We start from the raw sequence: 22,391 nt of genomic DNA, 5'->3' as shown, positions 1-22,391 counted from the left end.
TTAGACGTGAATATAGGAGGTATGATCAGTAAGTTCACAGATGACATGAAAACTGGTGGTGTCGTAAATTGTGAGGAGGAAAGCCTTAGATTACAGGACGATATAGATGGTCTGGTAAAATGGGCAGAGCAGTGGCAAATGGAACTTAATCCTGGGAAGTGTGTGGTGATACATTTTAGGAGGACTAACAAGGCAAGGGAATATACAATGGATGGCAGGACCCTCTTAAGTACAGAAGGTCAAACGGACCTTGGTGTACTTGTCCATACATCACTGAAGACAGCAGCACAGGTAGATAAAGTGGTTAGGACGGCATATGGGATATTTGGCTTCATTAGCCTAGGCACAGAAGATAAGAGCAGGGAGGTTATGATGGAGCTGTACAAAACACTGGTTAGGCCACAGATGGAGTACTGTGTACAGTTCTGGGCACCACACTATAGGAAGGATGTGATTGCACTGGAGAGGGTGCATCAGAGATTCACCAGGATGTTGCCTGGGCTGGAGCATTTCAGCTACGAAGAGAGACTGAAAAGGCTAGGGTTGTTTTCCTCAGAGCAGAGAAGGCTGAGGGGGAACATGACTGAGGCATACAAAATTATGAGGGGCATTGATAGGTTAGATAGGAAGAAACGTTTTTGCTTAGTGGAGGGGTCAATAACCAGGGAGCATAGATTTAAGGTAAGGGGAATGAGGTTTAGAGGGAATTTGTGGGAAAAAAAATTCACCCAGAGGGTGGTTGGAATCTGAAACGCACTGCCTGAAGAGGTGGTAGAGGCAGGACCCCTCACAATATTTAAGAAGTATTTAGATGAGCACTTGAAATGCCATAACATAGAAGGCTACAGGCCAAGTGCTGGAAAATGGGATTAGAATAGTTAGGTGCTTGATGGCCGGCAGAGTCACGATGGGCTGAAGGGCTTGTTTCCGTGCTGTAGGATTCTATGATTCTATGACATTATGACTCTTGCATATTTCCGATTTGCAGATGATATGTTTGCTGTATTTGAATCCGCAGCTGCTTGCAATAACTTCCTTTCACGTCTTAATGGGCTCCATCCTGCGGTCAAATTGACCTTTGAAATGAAGCAGTCAAATAAACTCCCTTTCCTTGATGTACTAGACATCCTGCGTGACAATGGCTACCCTGAACAGATCATTTCTTGCTGTGTATTGCACAAACTTATCAACGGCCCTAAGGCCGTCATTTTCAGCCCTGAACAGTACCCAGTCTACCTCAAATTATCCTACAAGGGTAATGTATCCCAAAAATTTGAGCAACAGGTGAAGCTAGATGCAGTAACAACACGTGTGGTGTTCACCACTAACAGGATGCTGTCGTCAAGCCAAAAAGATGTCCTGCCTATCACACAAATGAGTAATGTGATATATGAATTTAAATGTCAGTGTGATGCTAGCTACATAGGCCGTACGTCCCAAAGACTGGCAGATCGTATCAAACATGTCCCGTCTGCTGTTCGCAAAGGGCAAGGTACCCGCCGTACCCAAGCAGCCCATTCTTGCAAAACTCAAAACACAATGTCCAAGATTAGATGTGATTAGATGGGGCGGCACAGTGGCCCACTGGTTAGCACCGCTGCCTCACAGCTCCAGCGACCCGGGTTCAATTCTGGGTACTGCCTGTGTGGAGTTTGCAAGTTCTCCCTGTGTCTGCGTGGGTTTTCTCCGGGTGCTCCGGTTTCCTCCCACAAGCCAAAAGACTTGCAGGTTGGTCGGTAAATTGGCCATTATAAATTGCCCCTAGTATAGGTAGGTGGTAGGGAAATATAGGGACAGGTGGGGATGCGGTAGGAATATGGGATTAGTGTAGGATTAGTATAAATGGGTGGTTGATGGTTGGTACAGACTCGGTGGGCCGAAAGGCCTGTTTCAGTGCTGTATCTCTACACAATTGGACAACATTTGTGAAATAATCCTCAGTTTAAGATTGTCAGTCGGACTGAGAGTGTGGTGCATTTGCACGTATTGGAAGCTACATCTATTGATACACAAGGCACTGTTCTTTGCGCCTGTTTCAGCTAAATAAAATAAGTGACAGCCATTCACTGGTTCGTTCCTCAGGGCAATGCCTTGACCAATCAGAGTCAAACTGGTTGGTTTAAATTTCAAACTAAGCTTGACAGTTAACTGTCAGTCACCAGAAACTGGTGCATTCTCAATAGCAATGCCTCTACCAATCAGAGTTCACTTTCCAATCAATCAGCACTCTCTTGTCATATAGTATAAAGTTGTTGTTTTCGCCTACATTGGCATTCTTGTGGATTGTCCTGATGAGTGTGGATACAAAATTGGCTGGCCCATAGAAGTCAGAGGGTGGTAGTCGATGGAAAGTATTCAGCATGGAGCACGGTGACCAGTGGTGCTCCACAAGGATCTGTTCTGGGACCTCTGCTCTTTGTGATTTTTATAAATGACTTGGATGAGGAAGTGGAAAGCTGGGTTAGCAAGTTTGCCGATGACACGAAGGTTGCTGGAGTTGTGGATAGTGTGGAGGGCTGTTGTAGGTTGCAATGGGACATTGACAGGATGCAGAGCTGGGCTGAGAAGTGGCAGATGGAGTTCAACCTGGAAAAGTGTGAAGTGATTCATTTTGGAAAGTCGAATTTGAATGCAGAATACAGGCTAAAAGACAGGATTCTTGGTAGTGTGGAGGAACAGAGGGATCTTGGGGTCCATGTCCAAAGATCGCTCAAAGTTGCCACCCAAGTTGATAGGGTTGTTGAGAAGGCGTATGGTGTGTTGTCTTTCATTAACAGGGGGATTGAGTTTAAGAGCCGCGAGGTTATGCTGCAGCTCTATAAGGCCCTGGTTCGACCACACTTGGAATATTGTGTTCAGTTCTGGTCGCCTCATTATAGGAAGGATGTGGAAGCTTTTGAGAGGGTGCAGAGGAGATTTACCAGGATGCTGCCTGGACTGGAGGGCATGTCCTACGAAGAAAGATTGAGGGAGCTAGGGCTTTTCTCATTGGAGCGAAGAAGGATGAGAGGTGACTTGATAGAGGGGTACAAGATGATGAGAGGCATAGATAGAGTGAATAGTCAGAGACTTTTTCCGAGGGTAGAAAGGGCTATCACCAAGGGGCATAATTTTAAGGTGATTGGAGGAAGGTTTCGGGGAGATGTCAGAGGTAGGTTCTTTACATAGAGAGTGGAATGCGCTGCCAGCGGTGGTAGTAGAAGCAGATACATTAGGGACATTTAAGCGACTCTTGAATAGGTACATGGATGATAGTAGAATGAAGGGTAGGTAGTTTGTTTGATCTTACAGTAGGTTAAAGGTTCGGCACAACATCGTGGGCCGAAGGGCCTGTACTGTGCTGTACTGTTCTATGTTCTATGAGTGCAAGACGAAAAGCTTCAACAACATGCTTCTATTTTCATCAACACTCAAGTCTGTACTACCAAATGACTATTTATACACCATGTGGTTGAGACAATGTCCCAGACACTCTTCGATTGATCACAATCAGCAGTACAATTCCAGATTGAATAGGACAGCAAGTGTCTGGCTCACACTGAGACGGTGGACAAGGAGGGGATGGAGTTGGTAACAACGGAACAGAGTTGTTTGCAATTTCTGAAGCCAATGTCTTGAATCTTCCTGATGTTTAACTGGATGAGATCTGACTTCCCGCATAACTGGTTTCCAGACAAACTGGCAGTGGAAGGGTTGAGAGAGGTCATGGAGAGGTAGAGCTGGGTGTCAGTGGTGTACATCTGTAAACTGACCCTCTTTCTGTGGATGAGGTTACCAAGTGACAGCATGTAGATCAGTAAGAAGACCAAGAATAAATAATTGGGAGACTCCTGGGGTAGAATGCGGGGGCAGGAAGAGAAACCATTGCTGGAGTTAGTCTGGCTACAATCAAATGGACAAATATGGAACCAAGTAAAGACAGTCCAACTGAGTAGGACAATTGAGGAGAGACATTGGAGGAGAATGGTGGTGTTGACCATGTCAATGGATGCAGAGAGGTCAAGGAGAATGAGGAGGGATAATGCACGATACTCACTGTCATAGAGCATGTTATTTGTGACCATTATTAGGGCCACTTTGGGGCTATGACAGGGTTGAAAATCTGTGTGGTGTGGTCCAAACATGCAGGTGAGGGAAAATGGACATGGATTTCAGAAGTGACCGCATGTTGAAGGAGTTTGGAGAAGAAAGTAATGTTGGAGAACAAGTGCAAGAACAGAGGGATTGAGGGTGAGGATTTTTCAGTTGGGGTTTATGACAGTGGATCTGAAAAGAAGTTGGGTAAGACATGAGGAAAGGAAACCATTTACAATGTGAGCTATCATGGAAGACTTGGAGAAGTTGGGTGGACAGCGGTTTAATGGAAAGGGGGTCAGTGCAGCATAGAACTTTCCAGCCCATGTCCAGTTTTATAGACACAGTGTTTCTCAGCAGGGCAGCACAGTCCTAATGGCCGAGGGATCCAGGAGTTCAGCAAATCTAATGGGGGCAGAGTTTCAGCCATTGAAAAGAGCAGAGATAAAAACACAGAACAAGCTCTGTGCAGGTAGATTTAACATGTGGCTTGTACTTGTAGATTGAGATAAACTGTGCTCACTATCAGGGACAGGGATCTTAAACAGTGGAGGAGAGGAGGCTGGGCCTCCATTCTGCATTCCATTGGCACCCTATCTTCTGACTGGTTACTTGCCCCATGGATATGTACAATAAAGAGAATAATGTAGCATGAGAATAAAAATAATGATAGGAAACATTGAACTAAGTTTTGATGTTTTATCCAGGAGAAATATTGGTATAAAATATCAAAACAGAGATAAATGTGAATTTAAGGAGTGAAGTAAGAACTGTAAATAACTCAAAGCAGATCAGAGAAAGTGGGTGAGAGTCTAAGTTGAAGTGAGTGATGATGGGATTACTGTGTGAAGCTGCTTTCAAAGGTGATGTGATGACTTTCTAGCGTGGTTCTAGACTAGGGTTTAAGCAGCTGTTTTCAAAGGTCACAATGAAATTACTGTTGTGAATAAAATATTTCACAGATAAACAAGAGTCCAGCAGAAGAGATGTGTTGGAAATAAATACACTGCAATTACACCTGAAGGAGAAACTTGTGCTCCTGACAAATCTATCAAAGTACTTCCCACAATGTATTACTATTGAAATGTATTTTCTGTTGTGATATAAGCCAGGTTCACTAATGTCCTTCAAGGAAGGAAATCTGCCATCCTTACCTGGGTCTGTCCTGCATGTGACTCCAGACCCATAGCAATATGGTTGATTCTTAACTGCTCTCTGAAATGGCCTAGCAAACTCACTTGGTGCAAACAAGTTCAATGAGAATAAAACCAGTTGGATCACTTCATCAACATAGACACCAGAAATAACAAGGTACACCCTACCCAGTCGAACTTGCAAAGACCTCCTCACTAACATCTGGGGTCTTGTGCCAAATTTGGCAGAGCTGTCCCACAGACTAGGGAAACACCAGCCAGCCATAAAAACAAGAAATGCTGGAAATACTCAGCAGGTCTGTCAGCATCTGTGGAGAGAGAAGCAGAGTTAACGTTTCAGGTCAGTGACCCTTCATCAGAACTGGCAAAGATTAGAAATGTAATAAGTTTTAAGCAAATAAAGTGGGAGTGGGGCAAGAGAATAACTGACAAGAAGGTCATGGAGCAAAGGCAAATGATATGTTAATAGTGTACTGAAAGACAAAGCATCAGTGCGGAGAGGGTGTTAATTGACAGAAAAATGAAGAATCCTGGCCCAAAGCACAAACATGAAAAGTGGGCAGGCACATGAAAAAAAAAAGTGAATGATGAAACAAACATAAATAAAATAAATAAAAAAGAAAAAGATAAAATAACTAAAAATAAAAAGGGAGGCCCGTCATGCTTTGAAATTATTGAACTCAATATTCAGTCAGGTAGGCTGTCGCGTGGCTAATCAGTAAATGAGATGCTGTTCCTCTGGAACACTGCAGCAGGCCCAGGACAGATATGTGGGCATGAGAGCAGGGGGCTGTGTTGAAATGGCAAGCAACTGGAAGCTCGGGGTCATGCTTTCAGACTGAGCAGAGGTGACCAGCCAAATATAGCCATATTCACCACATCATACCTTTCAGACTGTTCCATCACCATCCCTGGGTATGCCTTGTCCCTCTTACAGGACAGACCCACCTGAGGTGGTGGTATACAGTTGGGAAGGAGTGGCCCTGACTGTCATCAACATTGACTCCAGATCCGATGAAGTCTCATGGCATCAGCTCAAACATGGCTGAGGAAACCACCTGCAGATTAACACCTACCTCGCACCACCCCCTCCCCCAACCAGGTGATGAACAAATGCTCCTCCGTGTCGAACACCACTTGGAAGAAGCACTGAGTGTAGCAAGAGCACAGAATAAGTTCTAGCTGGGGGACTTCTGTGTCCATCACAAACAGTGGCTCTGTATCACCACTCCTGACCGAGCTGGCCAAACCCTGAAGGATATAGCTGCCAGGACATAAACTGAGCATTCATCAGGTGGTGAGAGAACCAACAAGAGGGAAAACCTACTTGACATCATCCTAACAAACCTACCTCTTTCAGATGCATCTATCCATGACAGTATTGGCAGGAGTGACCACCGCACACTCCTTGAAGAGACAAAGTCACATCTTCATAATGGGTGGAAAGGGCTATCACCAGGGGGCATAATTTTAAGGTGAATGGAGAAAGGTTTCGGGGAGATGTCAGAGGTAGGTTCTTTACACAGAGAGTGGTGGGTGCGTGGAATGCGCTGCCAGCGGTGGTAGTAGAAGCAGATACATTCGGGACATTTAAGCGATTCTTGGAGGGACATGGATGATAGTAGAATGAAGGGTAGGCAGTTAGTTTGATCTTAGAGTAGGTTAAATGTTCGGCACAACATCGTGGGCCGAAGGGCCTGTACTGTGCTGTACTGTTCTATGTTCTATGTTCATAATGAGGACACTCTCCACCATGTTGTATAGCATTGCCAGCACGCTGAATGGAATTGATTCAGCTCAAAAATGGGTATCCAATCCATCAGGCAGCAGCAGAATTGTATTCAACACAATCTGAAGTGAGAGTGACTGCCCTTGGGATCAAGGCAGCATTTGAACGAGTATGGCATCAAGGAGCTTTTAGCAAAACTGGAGCCAATGGGAATCGGGGGGAAATTCTCCACCAGTTGGGGTCATACCGAGCAAAAAGGAAGGTGGTTGTAGTGGCTGGAGGTCAGTCATCTCAGCTGCAGGACATCACTGCAGGAGTTCCTCAGGGTAGTGTCCTTGGCCCGACCATCTTCAGCTGCTTCATCAATCCTTCCTTCAATCATAAGGTCAGAAGTGGGGATCTACACTGCTGATTGCACAATGTTCAGCACCATTCAGGACTCCTCAGATACTGAAGCAGTCCAAGTCTAAATGCAACAAGACCTGGACAACATTCAGGCTTCAGCTGAAAAGTGGCAAGTAATATTCACACCACACAAGTGCCAGGCAATGACCATCTCCAACAAGAGAGAATCCAATCACCTCTTCTTGACATTCAATGGCATTTGGAACATTGAATCCCCCACTATCAACATCCTGGGGTGAACACTGACCAGACAATAAACTGCAGTAGCCATAGAAATAAAAAGTGGTAAAACAGCAGGTCAGAGGCTCGGAATTTTGTGGCCAGAAACTCATCTCCTGACTGCCCAAAGCCTGACCACCATCTACAAGGCATAAGTCAGGAGTGTGATGGAATACTCTCCACTTGCCTGGATGGGTGCAGCTCCAGGAATACTCAAGAAGCTCGACACCATTCAGCCCTGTTGATTGGCACCCCATTCATAAACATTCACTCCCTCCACCACTGACGCACAGTGGCAGCAGTGTGTACCATCTCCAAGATGCACTGCAGCATCTTACCAAGGCTTCTTCAACAGAACCAGCCAAACCTGAGACCTCTACCACCTAGAAGGACAAGGGCAGCAAATGCATGGGAACACCACCAGCTGCAAGTTCCCCTCCAAGCCACACACCGTCCTGACTTGCACTATATTGCCGTTCCTTCACTGTTGCTGGGTCAAAATCCTGGAACTGCCTTCCTAAAAGCACGTGGGTGTACCTATCCCACATGGACTGCAGCGGTTCAAGTAGGTAGCTCACCATCACCTTCTCAAGGGCAGTTAGGGATGGACAATAAATTCTGGTCTAGACAGTGATGCCATATCCCATGTATGAATAAAAAAGACCTCATGGCCCAGCGTATCCATCACTCTAACATTACCATCAAACCAAGGAACCAATCCTTGTTCCATGAGTCGTGTAGGAGAGCAGCACCAGACATATATAAAATGAGGTGCCAACCTGGTGAATCTACAAACAGGATGATGTGTGATAGACAGTGGAAGCCGCATGCTATAGACAGAGCTAATCAATCCACCTACCAACGGATCATACAAACATACAAATTTGGAGCATGAGTAGGCCACTCGCTCCCTCGATCCTGCTCCGCCATTCAATATGATCATGACTGATCTGATTGTAACCTTGAGTCTACAGATCTTCAATCCTGCTACATCCAGTTGTGAATGATATTGGACAATTAAACAAATAACTGGAAGAGGAGTCTCCATGAACACTCCCATACTCAGTGATGGGGGAGCCTAGCACGTCAGGACAAAAGACAAGACTGAAGCATTTACAACCATTTTCAGCTGGAAGTGCCGAGTGGATGATCCATCTCAGCCTCCTTGTGAGGTCCCCAGCATCACAGATGCCAGTCTCCAGCCAATTTGACTCACTCCACATGATAACAAGAATTGGCTGAAGGCACTAGATACAGCAAAGCCCATGGGACCTGACAACATCCCAGCTCTATTACTGAGTACTGGTGCTGCAGAACTAGCCACACTCCAAGCCAATCTGTTCCAGTGCAGCCACACACTGGAAAATTCTCTAAATATGTCCTATTCACAAATGCAATTCGGCCAATTACCCAACAGTGTACTCTCAATCATCACCATAGTGATGGAAGGGGTCATCGATAGTGCTAGAAAGTGGCACTTACTCAGCGATAATTTGTTCACTGATACTTAGTTTGGGCTCCACCAGGGCCACTCAGCTCCAGACCGCATTGTTGCATTGGTCCAAACCTGGACAAAAGTGTTGAATTCCAGAGGTGAGGAGAGAGTTATTGTCCTTGACATCAAGGCAGCATTTGACCAAGTGCAGCATTAATGAACCCAAGTAAAATCAACATCAATAAAAATCAGGATGGAAACTGTTCACTGATTGGAGACATACCTAGCACAAAAATGTTGGTTGTGGTTGTTGGAGGCCAATCATCTCAGTCCCAAGACATCACTGTAGGAGTTCCTCAGCCCTCGGCTCAAACATCTTCAGCTGCTTCATCATATGTTCACAAGTGGTAAAGTTCATTGATGATGGCACAGGGTTCAGTACCATTTGCAACTCCTCAGATATTGAAGTACTGCATTCCACATTCAACTGCATTACCATCACTGACTCCCCACAATCAGCATCCTGGGGGTTCTCACTGACCAGAAACTGAACTAGACCAGGCAGAAATATACTGTTGCTACAAGAGCAGGTCAGAGGTTGAGAATTCTGTGGCAAGTCACTCACCTCCTGACTCCCCAAAGCATGTCCAACGTCACAAGGCAGAAGTCAGTAGTGAGGTAGTAAACTCTCCATTTGCCTGGATGAATGAAGCTGCAATAACATTCAAGAAACTCAACACAATCCAAGACAAAGCATCTGTCTTGATCAGCACCTCATACAGCAGCTTAAACATTCACTCCCTCCATCACTAGCGTACTGGCGTACAATGTGTCCATCTATAAGATGCACTTCAGCAACTCACCAAGGATCCTTCCACAGCACCTTCCAAACCCGTGACCTCTTAACACCTAGAAGGACAAGGGCAGCAGACGTATCGGAACACCAGCACCTGAAAGTTCCTGGTGAAGGTACACACCATTCTGACTTGGAAATATATCGCTGTTCCTTCACTGTCACTGGATCAAAATCCTCAAACTCCCTCCTTAACAGCACTGTGGATGTATCTATAACATATGGACTGGAGATGGCCAAGAATGCAGTTCACCACCAGCTTCTCAAGGACAATTAATGATGGGTGATAGATGTTGGCCTTGCCAGTGACGCTCATATCCATGAATGAAGGAAAAAGTATGCCCAGTAGAGCAGGGTTTTTCAAATTCGAGCTCTCCTCTCCTCAGCCTCACAATCACACTCTCCAAGCCCACGCAGCTCAATCAGATTTGGGTTTAGAATTTTTGCCAGCTGTTTATCAAACTCTCTCTTGAAGTTGCTGACAACCTCAGCCAAATAGACCTCCTTTACTTTCCATATCCTCCACATAAAGTAGTTGGGAGTGATTTACATTTCACTATCACTCAGATTTACACCATAAATGGAGCAGTAATGAGACTAAAGTCACACACAGTACTCACTACCTGGTTCCACCAATGCCTACTGGCAATTATATAACAGCTGTGAAATAGTTATCCCACACTAAACATGGGAGAAGCCTCATTAGTATCTGCAAACCGGAGATCTTTAATGTACATGGGGACTCAATGCAATCTTGGTCTTCCTTTGGATGATGCACTAGCTGTGCAAGTCCCACCCGGTGGAACAGTCTGCAGAATGGCCGAACCACTGGTCATAAAGGGACCACTGGAAACCCCATTGGAAATGATTCAAGGAGTTAGTTCTCTTGATGACCTGCCCAATATTAATCCCACAACCAACATCACCGAAACCGATGACTTTGTCATTATCACAATGCTGTTTGTGCGACCTTGCTGTTCATAAATTGTTTCCCTCATTTCCTACATTACAACAGTGACTTTTCCTCAAAAGTACTGCATTGTCTGTGAAAGGGACTATTTAAAAACAAGTTTTTTTTCTCCTTTGTAACAATCTCATTGTGACCAGGAGGTGTGTGAATTGTTCTTACTGCTGTTTGCTGCTCCTTTGCTTTCCCTCTCACCCCCTACTGTATATTCATGCCCCACCTCCTCAACAGAGGTGTTGGCGGATTTCCTGTCACTCTCCTCAAGGACCACTGAGCACCTTCCCACAATATACATCCGTGGACCACTGGCCAGCAATATTGTACTGAAGACCAACCCTGAGAGTGGATTGGACCTCTGACCAATTTCATGGAGTGAACATTGAGCTCACTGCCTGCCCGATCCATGGGGTCACTCAAAAACTCAACCTCCTTAAATCTAAACTGTCCTTTCACCCTCTCTTTTCTCTGTTTGAGGCTATCTCTACTTTGTTGTAGACTCTCTGACTGTGTTAAACCTATGGATGTTTATCTTCTTTACATTGTTTTGAAACTTCAATACTTCAATAAGATCACCACAAGCCCTCACTTTATCGAGTGAAGAATCGCAGTTTCTGCAGCCACTCCTCTTGACTAAGGTGTCTCATTCCACCTAACAGATTAGCTGCCTTGAACACATGATCTCCAATACCTGCCTGTCTTCCTGACAATACATGGTTCAAAATGTTACCCAGAACTCCAGACAGGGACAGACCAATCTCCTCTAGAAATTCAGTATCACATCCTGAGATTCGTGCTCTATTCCTCTGGTTATACAGATCCCTTTACTGCTTTGACACACAGTGCTGATGGCTTCAGTCACTTACCCAGAGATATCCACAGAAAGCACAATATGAGAATGGAGAGGCTCCCAGGGATTAACAACTGACAATGTGAATCTGGACCCTTTATTCCCTTCACATCTGGATTCATAATCAGGAAAATTAATGTAAGAGCCTTACTGGGGTTAATGATGTCCATTATTTCTCTCCACGCTGCGTACTGGTACGGGCCATTGAACTTTCCATTAGACAGGGTGCCATCTGTTACTGAGAGTGTTTTACCCTCATCACTAATCCTATAAGTATTAAACAGCAGATGTTATAAATTAGCCTATGTTCAAATATTGAAGAAACAATTTAAATAGTCAAACTAACCCAACATTTCTATCTCTCAGCGTTTTCATGTTTGAGCAAATGTGGTAGAAAGTGAAATGTTAATCTTGTTTCTATAACTCAGCAAAAGATAGCTTGGAAATGCAAGGGCAGTGTTACAACTGGATGAGGAAGATGTCTTAGTCTTCCCTCTTTGGCCCTTTCCTAGTCTGGCCGGAACAGGGTTTATCTTTTAAAACACAGTGTTTTTAACTTAACACCTCAGTGAGTCCTTGCTCACTGCTCTCTAATTGTAATTGCAAAATGGACCAACTAGACAGGTTTCCTTAGGTTTAAACAAGAAAGATGTAAAGTTTATTAGCCTTAACACTCTAACTCAGTTCAATTTACTAAAAATGCATGATGCAACCACGCTAGCATGCATACGAGATAAACACACACAAATAGTTACAGAGGGGGAGAAGGAATTAAAGGGGAGATTTACGCAGGGTTAGCAATAAGTAGAATTCAGTTACTGTCTTTCAGTTTTGATGTAAAGTCCTTGGTTGGAGTTGGGGTCTTGCAGTTCTCGCTGGGGCCCAGTGCACACTTTCAAACTTGCTTCTCTGGTTGCAGAAGGCTGAAGGAGTTCACTGTCTTGAGGCTTCAGCTGCTTCTGTGCATCTGGGACTTTGCTTGAGAGAGAGACAGCTTCCTTCTCTTTGGTCTTCAAATTGCCCAAACCTTTCCATGAGGCACAATTCAAACATTTCCAAGTCTGGCAGCAGGTAAGTCATGTGACCAGCTCTTTGTTTGAAACAGCATTGTCTGCAAGGGTTGTTGATTCTCTAAGTTCTCCAGTCACACTCGGTAGGATGTGGAACTCTGGCTCTTACACAAGGAAGGTTGATTATTATGATTGCCCAGGCCAATCTTGTTAATTGAATCAGTGAGCACTCCCATTGTCTCTCTAATCAACTGTCTCTCAGAATGCAAATGTGTAGCCATGTTTCAGCTTTCCAACATTGTGGTCTTTTTTCACAGAATCACAGAATAATACAGTGCAGAAGAGGCCATTTGGCCCATCACGTCTGCACCAATGCATTAAAACACCTGACTTGTCCACCTAATCCCATTTGCCAGCACTTGGCCCATAGCCTTGAATGTTATGATGTGCCAAGTGCTCATCCAAGTACTTATAAGAGGATGTGAGGCAACCTGCCTCTACCACCCTCTCAGGCAGGGCATTCCAGACCGTCACCACCCTCTGGGTAAAAAAGTTCTCCCTCAAATCCCCCTGAAACCCCCCGCCCCTCATCTTAAACTTGTGACCCCTCGTAACTGACCCTTCAACTAAGGGGAACAGCTGCTCCCTATCCACCCTGTCCATGCCCCTCATAATCATGTACACCTCGATCAGGTCACCCCTCAGTCTTTTCTGCTCCAGCAAAAACAACCCAAGCCTATCCAACCTCTCTTCATAGCTTAAATGTTCCATCCCAGGCAACATCCTGGTGAATCGCCTCTGCACCCCCTCCAATGCAATCACATCCTTCCTATAATGTGGCGACTGGAATTGCACACAGTAATCCAGCTGTGGCCTTACCAAAGTTCTGTACAACTCCAACATCACCTCGCTGCTTTTGTAATCTATGCCTCGATTGATAAAGGCAAGTGTTCCATATGCCTTTTTCACCACCCTACTATCCTGCCCTTCTGCCTTCAGAGATCTATGGACAAACACACCAAGGTCCCTTTGTTCCTTGGAACTTCCCAGTGTCAGGCCATTCATTGAATACTTCCGTGTCACATTACTCCTTCCAAAGTGTATCACCTCACACTTTTCAGCGTTAAATTCCATCTGCCACTTTTCTGCCCATTTGACCATCCCGTCTATATCTTCCTGTAACCTAAGACACTCCACCTCACTGTTAACCACTCGGCCAATCTTTGTGTCATCAAACAGCTTCTGTGCAATGTCCAGCAAAGGGGTTCATGTAGTGTTCCATCTGATGAAATTAATATGTTTCCATTTGGCAGGTGTGGTTTCCATCACACCTCCACCTCTCGCTGAATGAAATGTGACATTAGGGGAGCATTTCATTATAAATTAGAAGGAAGAGAAAATACAGGAAAGCGCACATGCATTTCTCTCATTCATTCAGACATCTTAAAATTGTTTCAGCCTGTCCTTCCTTTGTGCTACTTTAAACTGCCCTTTTCCTTGAGATGTGTCTGAGATCGTTATGTGCTGCTCAAGGGGTTTAAAGTTTCTTCACTATCAGCCTGCAATAGGTTGGAACTATGTGTCCCAATAAATATGTGATTTTTGGGAAGGTTTGAAGTTTGCACATTTCCATGGTTGTCTCGGGTACCTTTGTTCCTGTTGGGATCTGCAGGGGAATGGGTAGATTTAGTTAGTTCTGGTTTGGAGCTCTGATCTTTGGAGGTGGCAGTGAGTGGATCCACTCTGACCTCACTTTCAGTGCTCTGGTGAGTCATGCAAGTGCTGTTCACGTTAGGGCATTTCTCCTGATGGTGGGGGTGGATTCTTTGCTGATCTTCCCTTTGTCCACTGGGACATTCCTGCTTGCAAGTATTTGTCCAGATTCTACTGCACTCCCCTGTGGCATTTTGACTAGGTGAGGCATCACCCTCATGGTTTCCCGGCCCTCTTCTGGACTTTCTTTGTCCCTGTAGGTTTCTGCAAATGCTGTCAGCAACCCTGGTGGGGTGCTTCTGGAGTCCGTATTTACATAGGAGGATGTGGGGTCTAATTTATTCAACATTTCGGGGTTGGCTGACTGGACAGTAGGAGTTTTCATCTGGGAATCCTTCTGGACTTCCTTTAACTTGTCCGCTTTGTTACTTTTTCCCCTTTCCTCTCTAACTTTTTGCCAGCCCTGTGCCTGTCTGTCCCCTTTTGTTCTTGGCGGGGGTCCCTTATAATTCACCAGGCCTCTGCTGGAGGGTCCTCCAAACACCGGTACAGGAATTAGGGATGCAGATTTCATTGCAGGTTGGGGTTTCCCTTCATCTTGAACTAAGTGGCAACTCCTACAGTACTCCACCACATTGTTGTGGAGTTTTGGGGAGCTGGTTTGATCATGGCCTGATTCACTACACATTCAGAGGAACTTCAGGGGACTGTCTCCTGCCACGGCCCTGTCTCTCTGACCTCCTGCGGTCTTTCTTTCACTACTGGGGAAGCTACCACCTTCACCCCCACCAGATCATTACCTAGGAGCAGGTCAACCTCATCCACAGGCAAACTAGGGACAATCCGGTCCCGAAACTATGTCGCACTCCAGCTGCACTTGGTGCGAAGGTCCAGGTGTACCCTCCCCTCCAATACCGTTTACTATCATTCTGGTATTTACTGCACTCTCTGGGGGAAAGGTCATGCCTTTTCCCAGCAAATGAGATCTGGTGGCCCCTGTATCCCTGTGGATTACTATGGGCTCGCTTGTCCCACTCAAGGGATCAGGGGTTACTCTCCCTTCAGATATAAAATCTTGATAACCTTCAGGGATCCTATTAAATTTTCCTGCACCCACAGCAGTATATTTTATGGGTCTTACTGCTGCTGCAGTTCAAGCCACAGCCTGCTTGGCTGCACTTTCCATCAGGGTCCGTTTTCCTGCACTGAGCGGATGTGCCCTGACTAATTCTTACAGGCTTTCCCTGTAGTTTCCAGCAGTAAGCTCTTAAATGACCTGCCTTATTACAATGGAAGCACACCGGCCTTTGGGTCTCACTCCTACTTTCAGCACTATCCTTTTTGGCTGGAGGAATCAATTGGAAAATCTTAAAAGGTCCGCACACAGCCCCGCAGTACTTGTATTCTCCATGTTTTCACTCTGTCGTCCCCTAGCGAAATTAAGCCACCTCAGCACTCTTTCCTTCTGTTCCTTCTGGAAGTTTCTTTGTCTCTCTCTGTCTTCCAATTCATGTTTCATTTGTTCCAATAGTATCTTTGCTAACATTACCATGTCTGTCTCTAATTCTAACCCTGTCTCTGATTCTTTGGGTTCGAGGCAAAAATGGTTGGTCACTATTGTTAGGAGTTCCGATTTCCTAGCTTTGGCATGGAAAGTGATCCCACACTGCTCAGCCGTACTCCTGAACTCCTCCATAGATAGTGCCTTTAACTTATCACAACTTACTTCACCCTGGCTTGGGGAGTTACTGGCTTCGATCATGGGCATGTTAGTATTCTAGCACACAAACCACAAGAAAACCTGCAATGAAATATTTTCACTTTTTGATTGGAATTAATTTGATTTCCCACTTCCAATATTTCATTTGTCTGTGGGTCTAATCTGGACGCTAGCCCTCAAATTTCTGTTATGAGCGGGTGAGGAAGGGGTCTCGGGCTCCCTTTCCTGGTCTGGCCGGAACAGGGTTTATCTTTTAAAACACGGTGTTTTTAGCTTAACACCTCAGTGGTTCCTTTTTCACTGCTCTCTAATTGTAATTGCAAAATGAACCAACAAGATAAGTTTTCTTAGGTTTAAACTAGAAAGATGCAAGTTTATTAGCCTTAACACTCTAACTCAGTTATAATGACTAAAAATACATGACACAACCATGCTAGCATGCAAACGCAATAAAGACACACATACAAATAGATACAGAGGAGGTGAAAGAATTAAAATGGGAGGTTTACTTCAGGTTGGCAATAAATAGAATTCAGTTACTGTTTTTCGGTATTGATGTAAAGTCCTTGGTTGGACTTGAGGTCTTGCAGTTCTTGCTGGGGCCCTGTGCACACTTTCAAAGTTGCTTCTCTGGTAGCAGAAGTCTGAATGTATTCTCTGTCTTGAGGATTAGGCTGCTTCCATGCATCCCTGGGACTTTGCTTGATACAGAGAGAGACAGAGCGAGAGAGAGCTTCCTTCTCTTTGGTCTTCAAATTGCAGTCTGCCCAAACCTTTCCGTGAAATACAATTCAAACAGTTCCCAGTCTGGCCAGCAGGTAAGTCATGTGACCAGCTCTTTGTTTGCGAAGGTTGTTGATTCTCAGAGTTCTCCAGTCACACACGGTGGGGTGTGGAGCTCTGTTTCTTACACAGACAAAGAAGGTTGATTATTATGATTGTTCAGACCAATCTTGTTAATTGAATCAGTGAGCACTCCCATTGTCTCACTAGTCAATTGTCTCTCAGAATGCAAATGTGCAGCCATGATTCAGCTGTCCAACTCTGTGGCCTTTTTTAAATAAGTTCTGTTCAATGTCCAGCAAAAGGGTTCAAGTAGTGTTCCATCTGAAGAAATTAATATGTTTCCATTTGGCAGGTGAAGTTTCCATCACACCAGAGAATTGTATGAATTTTTATGGCATCTTGTTATTGAATACAATATTGTAGAGCAGTTGTGTCAAATCTAATACTGTTTAATCACTGTAATAAAGCCTATTATTAAAAAAAACTCTTGTGCGTGAGACATAATCGGATATATTGTTGCCCCACTAACAACCCTTTAATGTTGTGACAAAACTGGGAAATAAATCCACGAACAAATATAACAACACTTTCCTGAGTTATTTGATCAAACTGTGCAGAGTTTCAGTAAAGAGCATGTCCTACCTTCTCTTCCGACAAGCTTCCTCCTGAAATAAATAAATCACAAACAGTGAGGATGATAGTAACAGACTTCAGGAGGATACAGACAGGCTGGTGAACTGAGCAGACACAGGGCAGTGAGATTTAACATGGAACTGTAAAATGGTGCATTTTGGAAGGAAGAATGGGGAGAGGCAAAATAAACTAAATGGTCCAATTTTAAAGGGGGTGCAGGAACAGAGAGACCTGGGGGATTACATACACAAATCTTCAAGATCATTGACAAAAAAGATGGAGACTTTTCTTTTAACAATAACTTGTGATGATCTGGAATGCACTGACTGACATGGTGGAGGAAGCAGATTCCATAGTAATTTCCAGAGGGATTTGGATTTATATTTGTAAAGGAACAATTGCAGGGCGACGGGGAAAGAGCCAGCACAGGCAGGATGGGCCGAATTGTCTCCTTCTGTGCTGCAGGATCCATGATAGTATTATGTTGAAAAGTCTGATCTTTGTGTCAGATACTGGAACTTAACATCAGTCCCTCTCACAGACACAGTGACTCTCACACCCACCGTACCACACACACCCACACACTCACAACATGGAACTGTAACTGGATTACAATGTGAGTTCCAGCAGAAAATTAAACTGGTACAACACGGAAATAATTACAAACCAAGTATCAAGATCACAACAACTCATTCCCGGGAAATTGCCGGTATTCTGCAGACAGTGTGGGAGTCGGTCAGTTTGGTGTTAACAGCAGAACCGCCCGAAACAGACAAAATTCAGTTTAATTCTATTTCTAATTTTTCATTAAATACTCCATTTATTTCACAATTATCATCAGTTATTTGTGACTGTGTGAAGTTTCACTGAACTGACCCACAATATATTCCCTCACCTTCAGAAATATCAGCTCGTCTCTTTGCTCCATCTGTTTCTGCAACTTTGAAAGTTTCTCCTCAATAGAATTTAAATTCTCCTGAATATCTCGAAGATTTTTCTCCATTGTTTCTAGAATCCTCTCCTCTTCTTCCCTGAGATCTGTGAGTAAACTCTGCTCTTTCTCAGTGAGAATCTGGTGCATTTTCGTGAACTGGGATGTGATGTGGGTCTGCAGACTGCTCGACTGTTCCTACAGAATGAAATGTGAAACAGAATTAATGTCCCGCGATAAAGGGAACAAAACTAACCGAGATCCCAGAAAATCAGCACAGGGAGACCTTACCCTAACTTCCCAAATCTTCCGTTTCTGTTTCAGTTCGGTTTCTAGAACAGTCCATTTCTTCCCTGCGAGAGAATCTAAGGAAGATTTCAGATAATCCTGGGATTGGAAGAGAAAATCACAGAATCAAAATGTTAGACCATGAAAATATGATAAAGGTATCAGTTTATTATTTTTCCCCTTTTTACCTTGTAGATTTCAACAGCTTCTTTGATTGGCAGAAAGTTGTGAGATTTGTGTTCCCGCGAATCTTTACAAATCAGACAGATCAATTTCTTGTCAGTTTCACAAAACAGCTTCAGTTCTTCCTGATGTTCCTCACAGTGAAATTTACTTTCCTTCTCTTCCGGATTCAGCTTTAATTTTCGAGCTTTCTCGGCCAGATTCGCTAAGGCCCGATTTACCCTGAGGTTTCTTTCCGGAAATTCCCCTCTACATTCCGGGCAGGAGTTTATCTCCTTCTTTTCCCAACACTGGGCGATACAGGAGCGACAGAAGTTGTGTCCACACTCCAGTGAAACCGGATCGGTGAAGAAATCAAGACAAATGGGACAATTTAAATCCTCGGCCAAACTCTCAGCCTTCAGTCTGGAAGCCATGTTCACACTCAGCACTTCCTGATTCAAACCGGTTTCAGTTTCGATGTTACTGCGCCGCCAAACACATTCAGTTCAGAGATTTCCCGATGAAGTTCACTGAAATACTCAGGGAATTATTGTCATACACTAGTCCATGTCCCGTTGACTTTTACATGGAAATACAAAACCGAGAACAGCTTGTAGGACAAGCAGGACACGAAAGTGGAATTGAACCCAGGCTGGGAGGGTGAAGGTCAATGGAGTATTGGCAGTGGAGGGAGAGACAGAGATAGGCAGGGATGGAGATTCCATTGCATTTTGACTCAGACCAGACTCACTGCTGATGACAAACCCTCTGGTGAAACACAGTGTAAATTAAATTGTGTGATAATTGTAGCCGCTCACCCTCAAACAGAAAGTGCCATAAATGTCAAGAAGACATTTTCAGCTTAGGTACAGAAAATGTTTTGTTTTTAATTCTTTCATGGGATGTGGGTGTCACTGGCAAGTCCGGCATTTGTTGCCCATCCCTAATTGTCCTTGACAACTGATTGGCTTGCTCAGCAATTTCAGAGGGCAGTGAAGAGTTAACCATCTTTAGAGAGATTGAGACTGTGAGATTTGATATTCTTTGCAAGACGGAAAAATGGCATTTATATAGCGCCATTCACAATGCCAGTACGTCCCAAAGTGCTTTAAAGAACACTAAGTACTTTTGAAGTGTAGTCACTGTGGTGATGCAGAGAAATACATCAGTCACCTTGAACACAGAAATGGAACAAGTGACCAGAACATCTGTTTTGTCGGTGTTTATTGAGGGATAAATATCAGTAAGAACACAGGGGAGAATCCCCCTGTCCATGTTAGAATGGAGCCAAACAATCATTATCATTCATCTAAGGAGAAAGTTTAATGTTTCATTGGGAAAACACCACCTCTCACATTCTCTCCCTCCCTCAGTACTGCAGGAGAGTGTCTGTCTAGATTATATTCACAAATCCCCGGAGTGGAACTCAATCCCACCATTTTCTGACTTAGAGGGAACAACATTACCACTGAGTCACAGCTGACCCCTGCCACTGGGACAGAGGAGGTTGACCACCTGTATCTGGAATGTTTGTTTACAGAGGAAGTCTGGAGAGATGATGCAGTGGATTTTCTGTCGAGGTTGGGTCCTCCCAGACAATTCCATAACATAGGTCTCTGTGCTCAATGGATCCTTCCCAGGGATGCTGGACCAGGAAAACAAAAACATCAACTGATTCTGTGCTCTTGTAGCCACAGTATTTATATGGCTGTTCCAGTTCAGTTTCTGGTCAATGGTAACCCCCAGGATGTTGATAGAGGGGGATTCAGTGATCGTTATGCCATTGAATGTCAAGGGGTGATAGCTGGATTCTCTCTTGTTGGAGAGGGTCATTGCCTGGCACTTGTGTGGTGTATATCTCTTTTTTTTCTCTCTCTCTCCCTTTCTTTCTTGCAATCTCTCTCTCTCTTTTTAACTGTCCACTTCTCTTTCTATATCTCTCTATCCCTTACTTTTTGTCTCTATGTCTCTCTCCTTCAATCTCTTTCACTCTTTCTCCAAGAATATGAGGAGGAATTTCTTTACACAGAGGGTGGTGAGAATGTGGAACTCGCTGTCACATGGAGTTTTTTTAAATTTTATTCATTCATGGGATGTGGCTGGCGAGCTGATGAGGTCAGCATTTATTGCCCATCCCTAATTGCCCTTGAGCAGGTGGTGGTGAGCTGCCTTCTTGAACTGCGACAGTCCATATGGGGTCGGTACACCCACAGTGCTGTTAGGAAGGGAGTTCCAACATTTTGACCCAGCACCAGTGAAAGAACGGCGATATAGTTCCAAGTTGGGGTATTGAGTACAAGAGTTGGCAGGTCATGTTACAGTTGAATAGGACTTTGGTTCGGCCACATTTGGAATACTGCGTGCAGTTCTGGTCGCCACATTACCAAAAGGATGTGGATGCTTTGGAGAGGGTGAAGAGGAGGTTCACCAGGATGTTGCCTGGTATGGAGGGCGTGAGCTATGAAGAGAGGTTGAGTAGATTAGGATTATTTTCATTAGAAAGACGAAGGTTGAGGGGGGACCTGATTGAGGTGTACAAAATCATGAGAGGTATAGACAGGGTGGATAGCAAGAAGCTTTTTCCCAGAGTGGGAGATTCAATTACTAGGGGTCATGAGTTCAAAGTGAGAGGGGAAAAGTTTAGGGGGGATATGCACGGAAAGTTCTTTACGCAGAGGGTGGTGGGTGCCTGGAACGCGTTGCCAGCGGAGGTGGTAGACGCGGGCACGATAGCGTCTTTTAAGATGTATCTAGACAGATACATGAATGGGCAGGATGTAAAGAGATACAGACCCTTAGAAAATAGGCGTCATGTTTAGATAGAGGATCTGGATCGGCGCAGGCTTGGAGGGCCAAAGGGCCTGTTCCTGTGCTGTAATTTTCTTTGTTCTTTGTAAGTCAGGATAGTGTGTGGCTTGGAGGGGAACTTGCAGGTGGTAGTGTTCCCATGCATCTGCTGTCCTTGTCCTCCTAGGTAGTAGAGGTTGTGGATTTGGAAGGTGCTGTCAAAGGAGCCTTGGTGTGTTGCTGCAGTACACCTTCTAGATGGTACACACTGCTACCACTGTGCGTCGGTGGAGGAGGGAGTGAATGTTTGTGGATGGGGTGCCAATCAAGCAGACTGCTTTGTCCTGGATGGTGTCGAGCTTCTTGAGTGTTGTTGGAGTCGCACTCCTCCAGGTAAGTGGAGAGTGTTCCATCACACTCCTGACTTGTGATTGTATATGGTGGACAGGCTTTGGGGAGTCAGGGGTGAGTTACTCTCCACAGGATTCCTAGTCTCTCACCTACTCTTGTAGCCACAATATTTATATGGTGACTCTATTTCAGTTTCTAGTCAATGGTAATCCCCAGGATGTTGATAGTGGGGGATTCAGTGATCGCAATGCCATTGAATGTCAAGAGCAAATGGTTAGATTCTCTCTTGTTTGAGATAGTCATTGACTGGCACTTAAGTGGAAA

At 44.6% G+C, this 22,391-nt stretch overlaps 1 protein-coding gene across 1 annotated transcript in view; it reads right to left on the bottom strand.

Moving 5' to 3' along the window:
• Positions 1 to 19,502, bottom strand: part of LOC137346088 (zinc-binding protein A33-like) — a 29,318-nt gene extending 9,816 nt beyond the window's left edge. The window contains exons 1-5 of the mRNA XM_068009383.1: positions 18,953 to 19,502; positions 18,768 to 18,863; positions 18,441 to 18,674; positions 17,555 to 17,577; positions 11,835 to 11,950 (exon numbers count right to left, since the gene is read on the bottom strand). Of these exons, the coding sequence (XP_067865484.1) occupies positions 11,835 to 11,950; positions 17,555 to 17,577; positions 18,441 to 18,674; positions 18,768 to 18,863; positions 18,953 to 19,363 (880 nt within the window). The 5' untranslated portion in view covers positions 19,364 to 19,502. The remainder of the gene's footprint in view (positions 1 to 11,834; positions 11,951 to 17,554; positions 17,578 to 18,440; positions 18,675 to 18,767; positions 18,864 to 18,952) is intronic.
• Between the last annotated feature and the right edge of the window lie 2,889 nt (positions 19,503 to 22,391).

The sequence above is a fragment of the Heterodontus francisci genome, chromosome 29 (genome assembly GCF_036365525.1).
Source record: "Heterodontus francisci isolate sHetFra1 chromosome 29, sHetFra1.hap1, whole genome shotgun sequence".
NCBI classification, from domain to species: Eukaryota; Metazoa; Chordata; class Chondrichthyes; order Heterodontiformes; family Heterodontidae; genus Heterodontus; species Heterodontus francisci.
The sequence above is the reverse complement of the archived record's forward strand: the minus strand, read 5'-3'. Positions and strand labels throughout refer to the sequence as shown.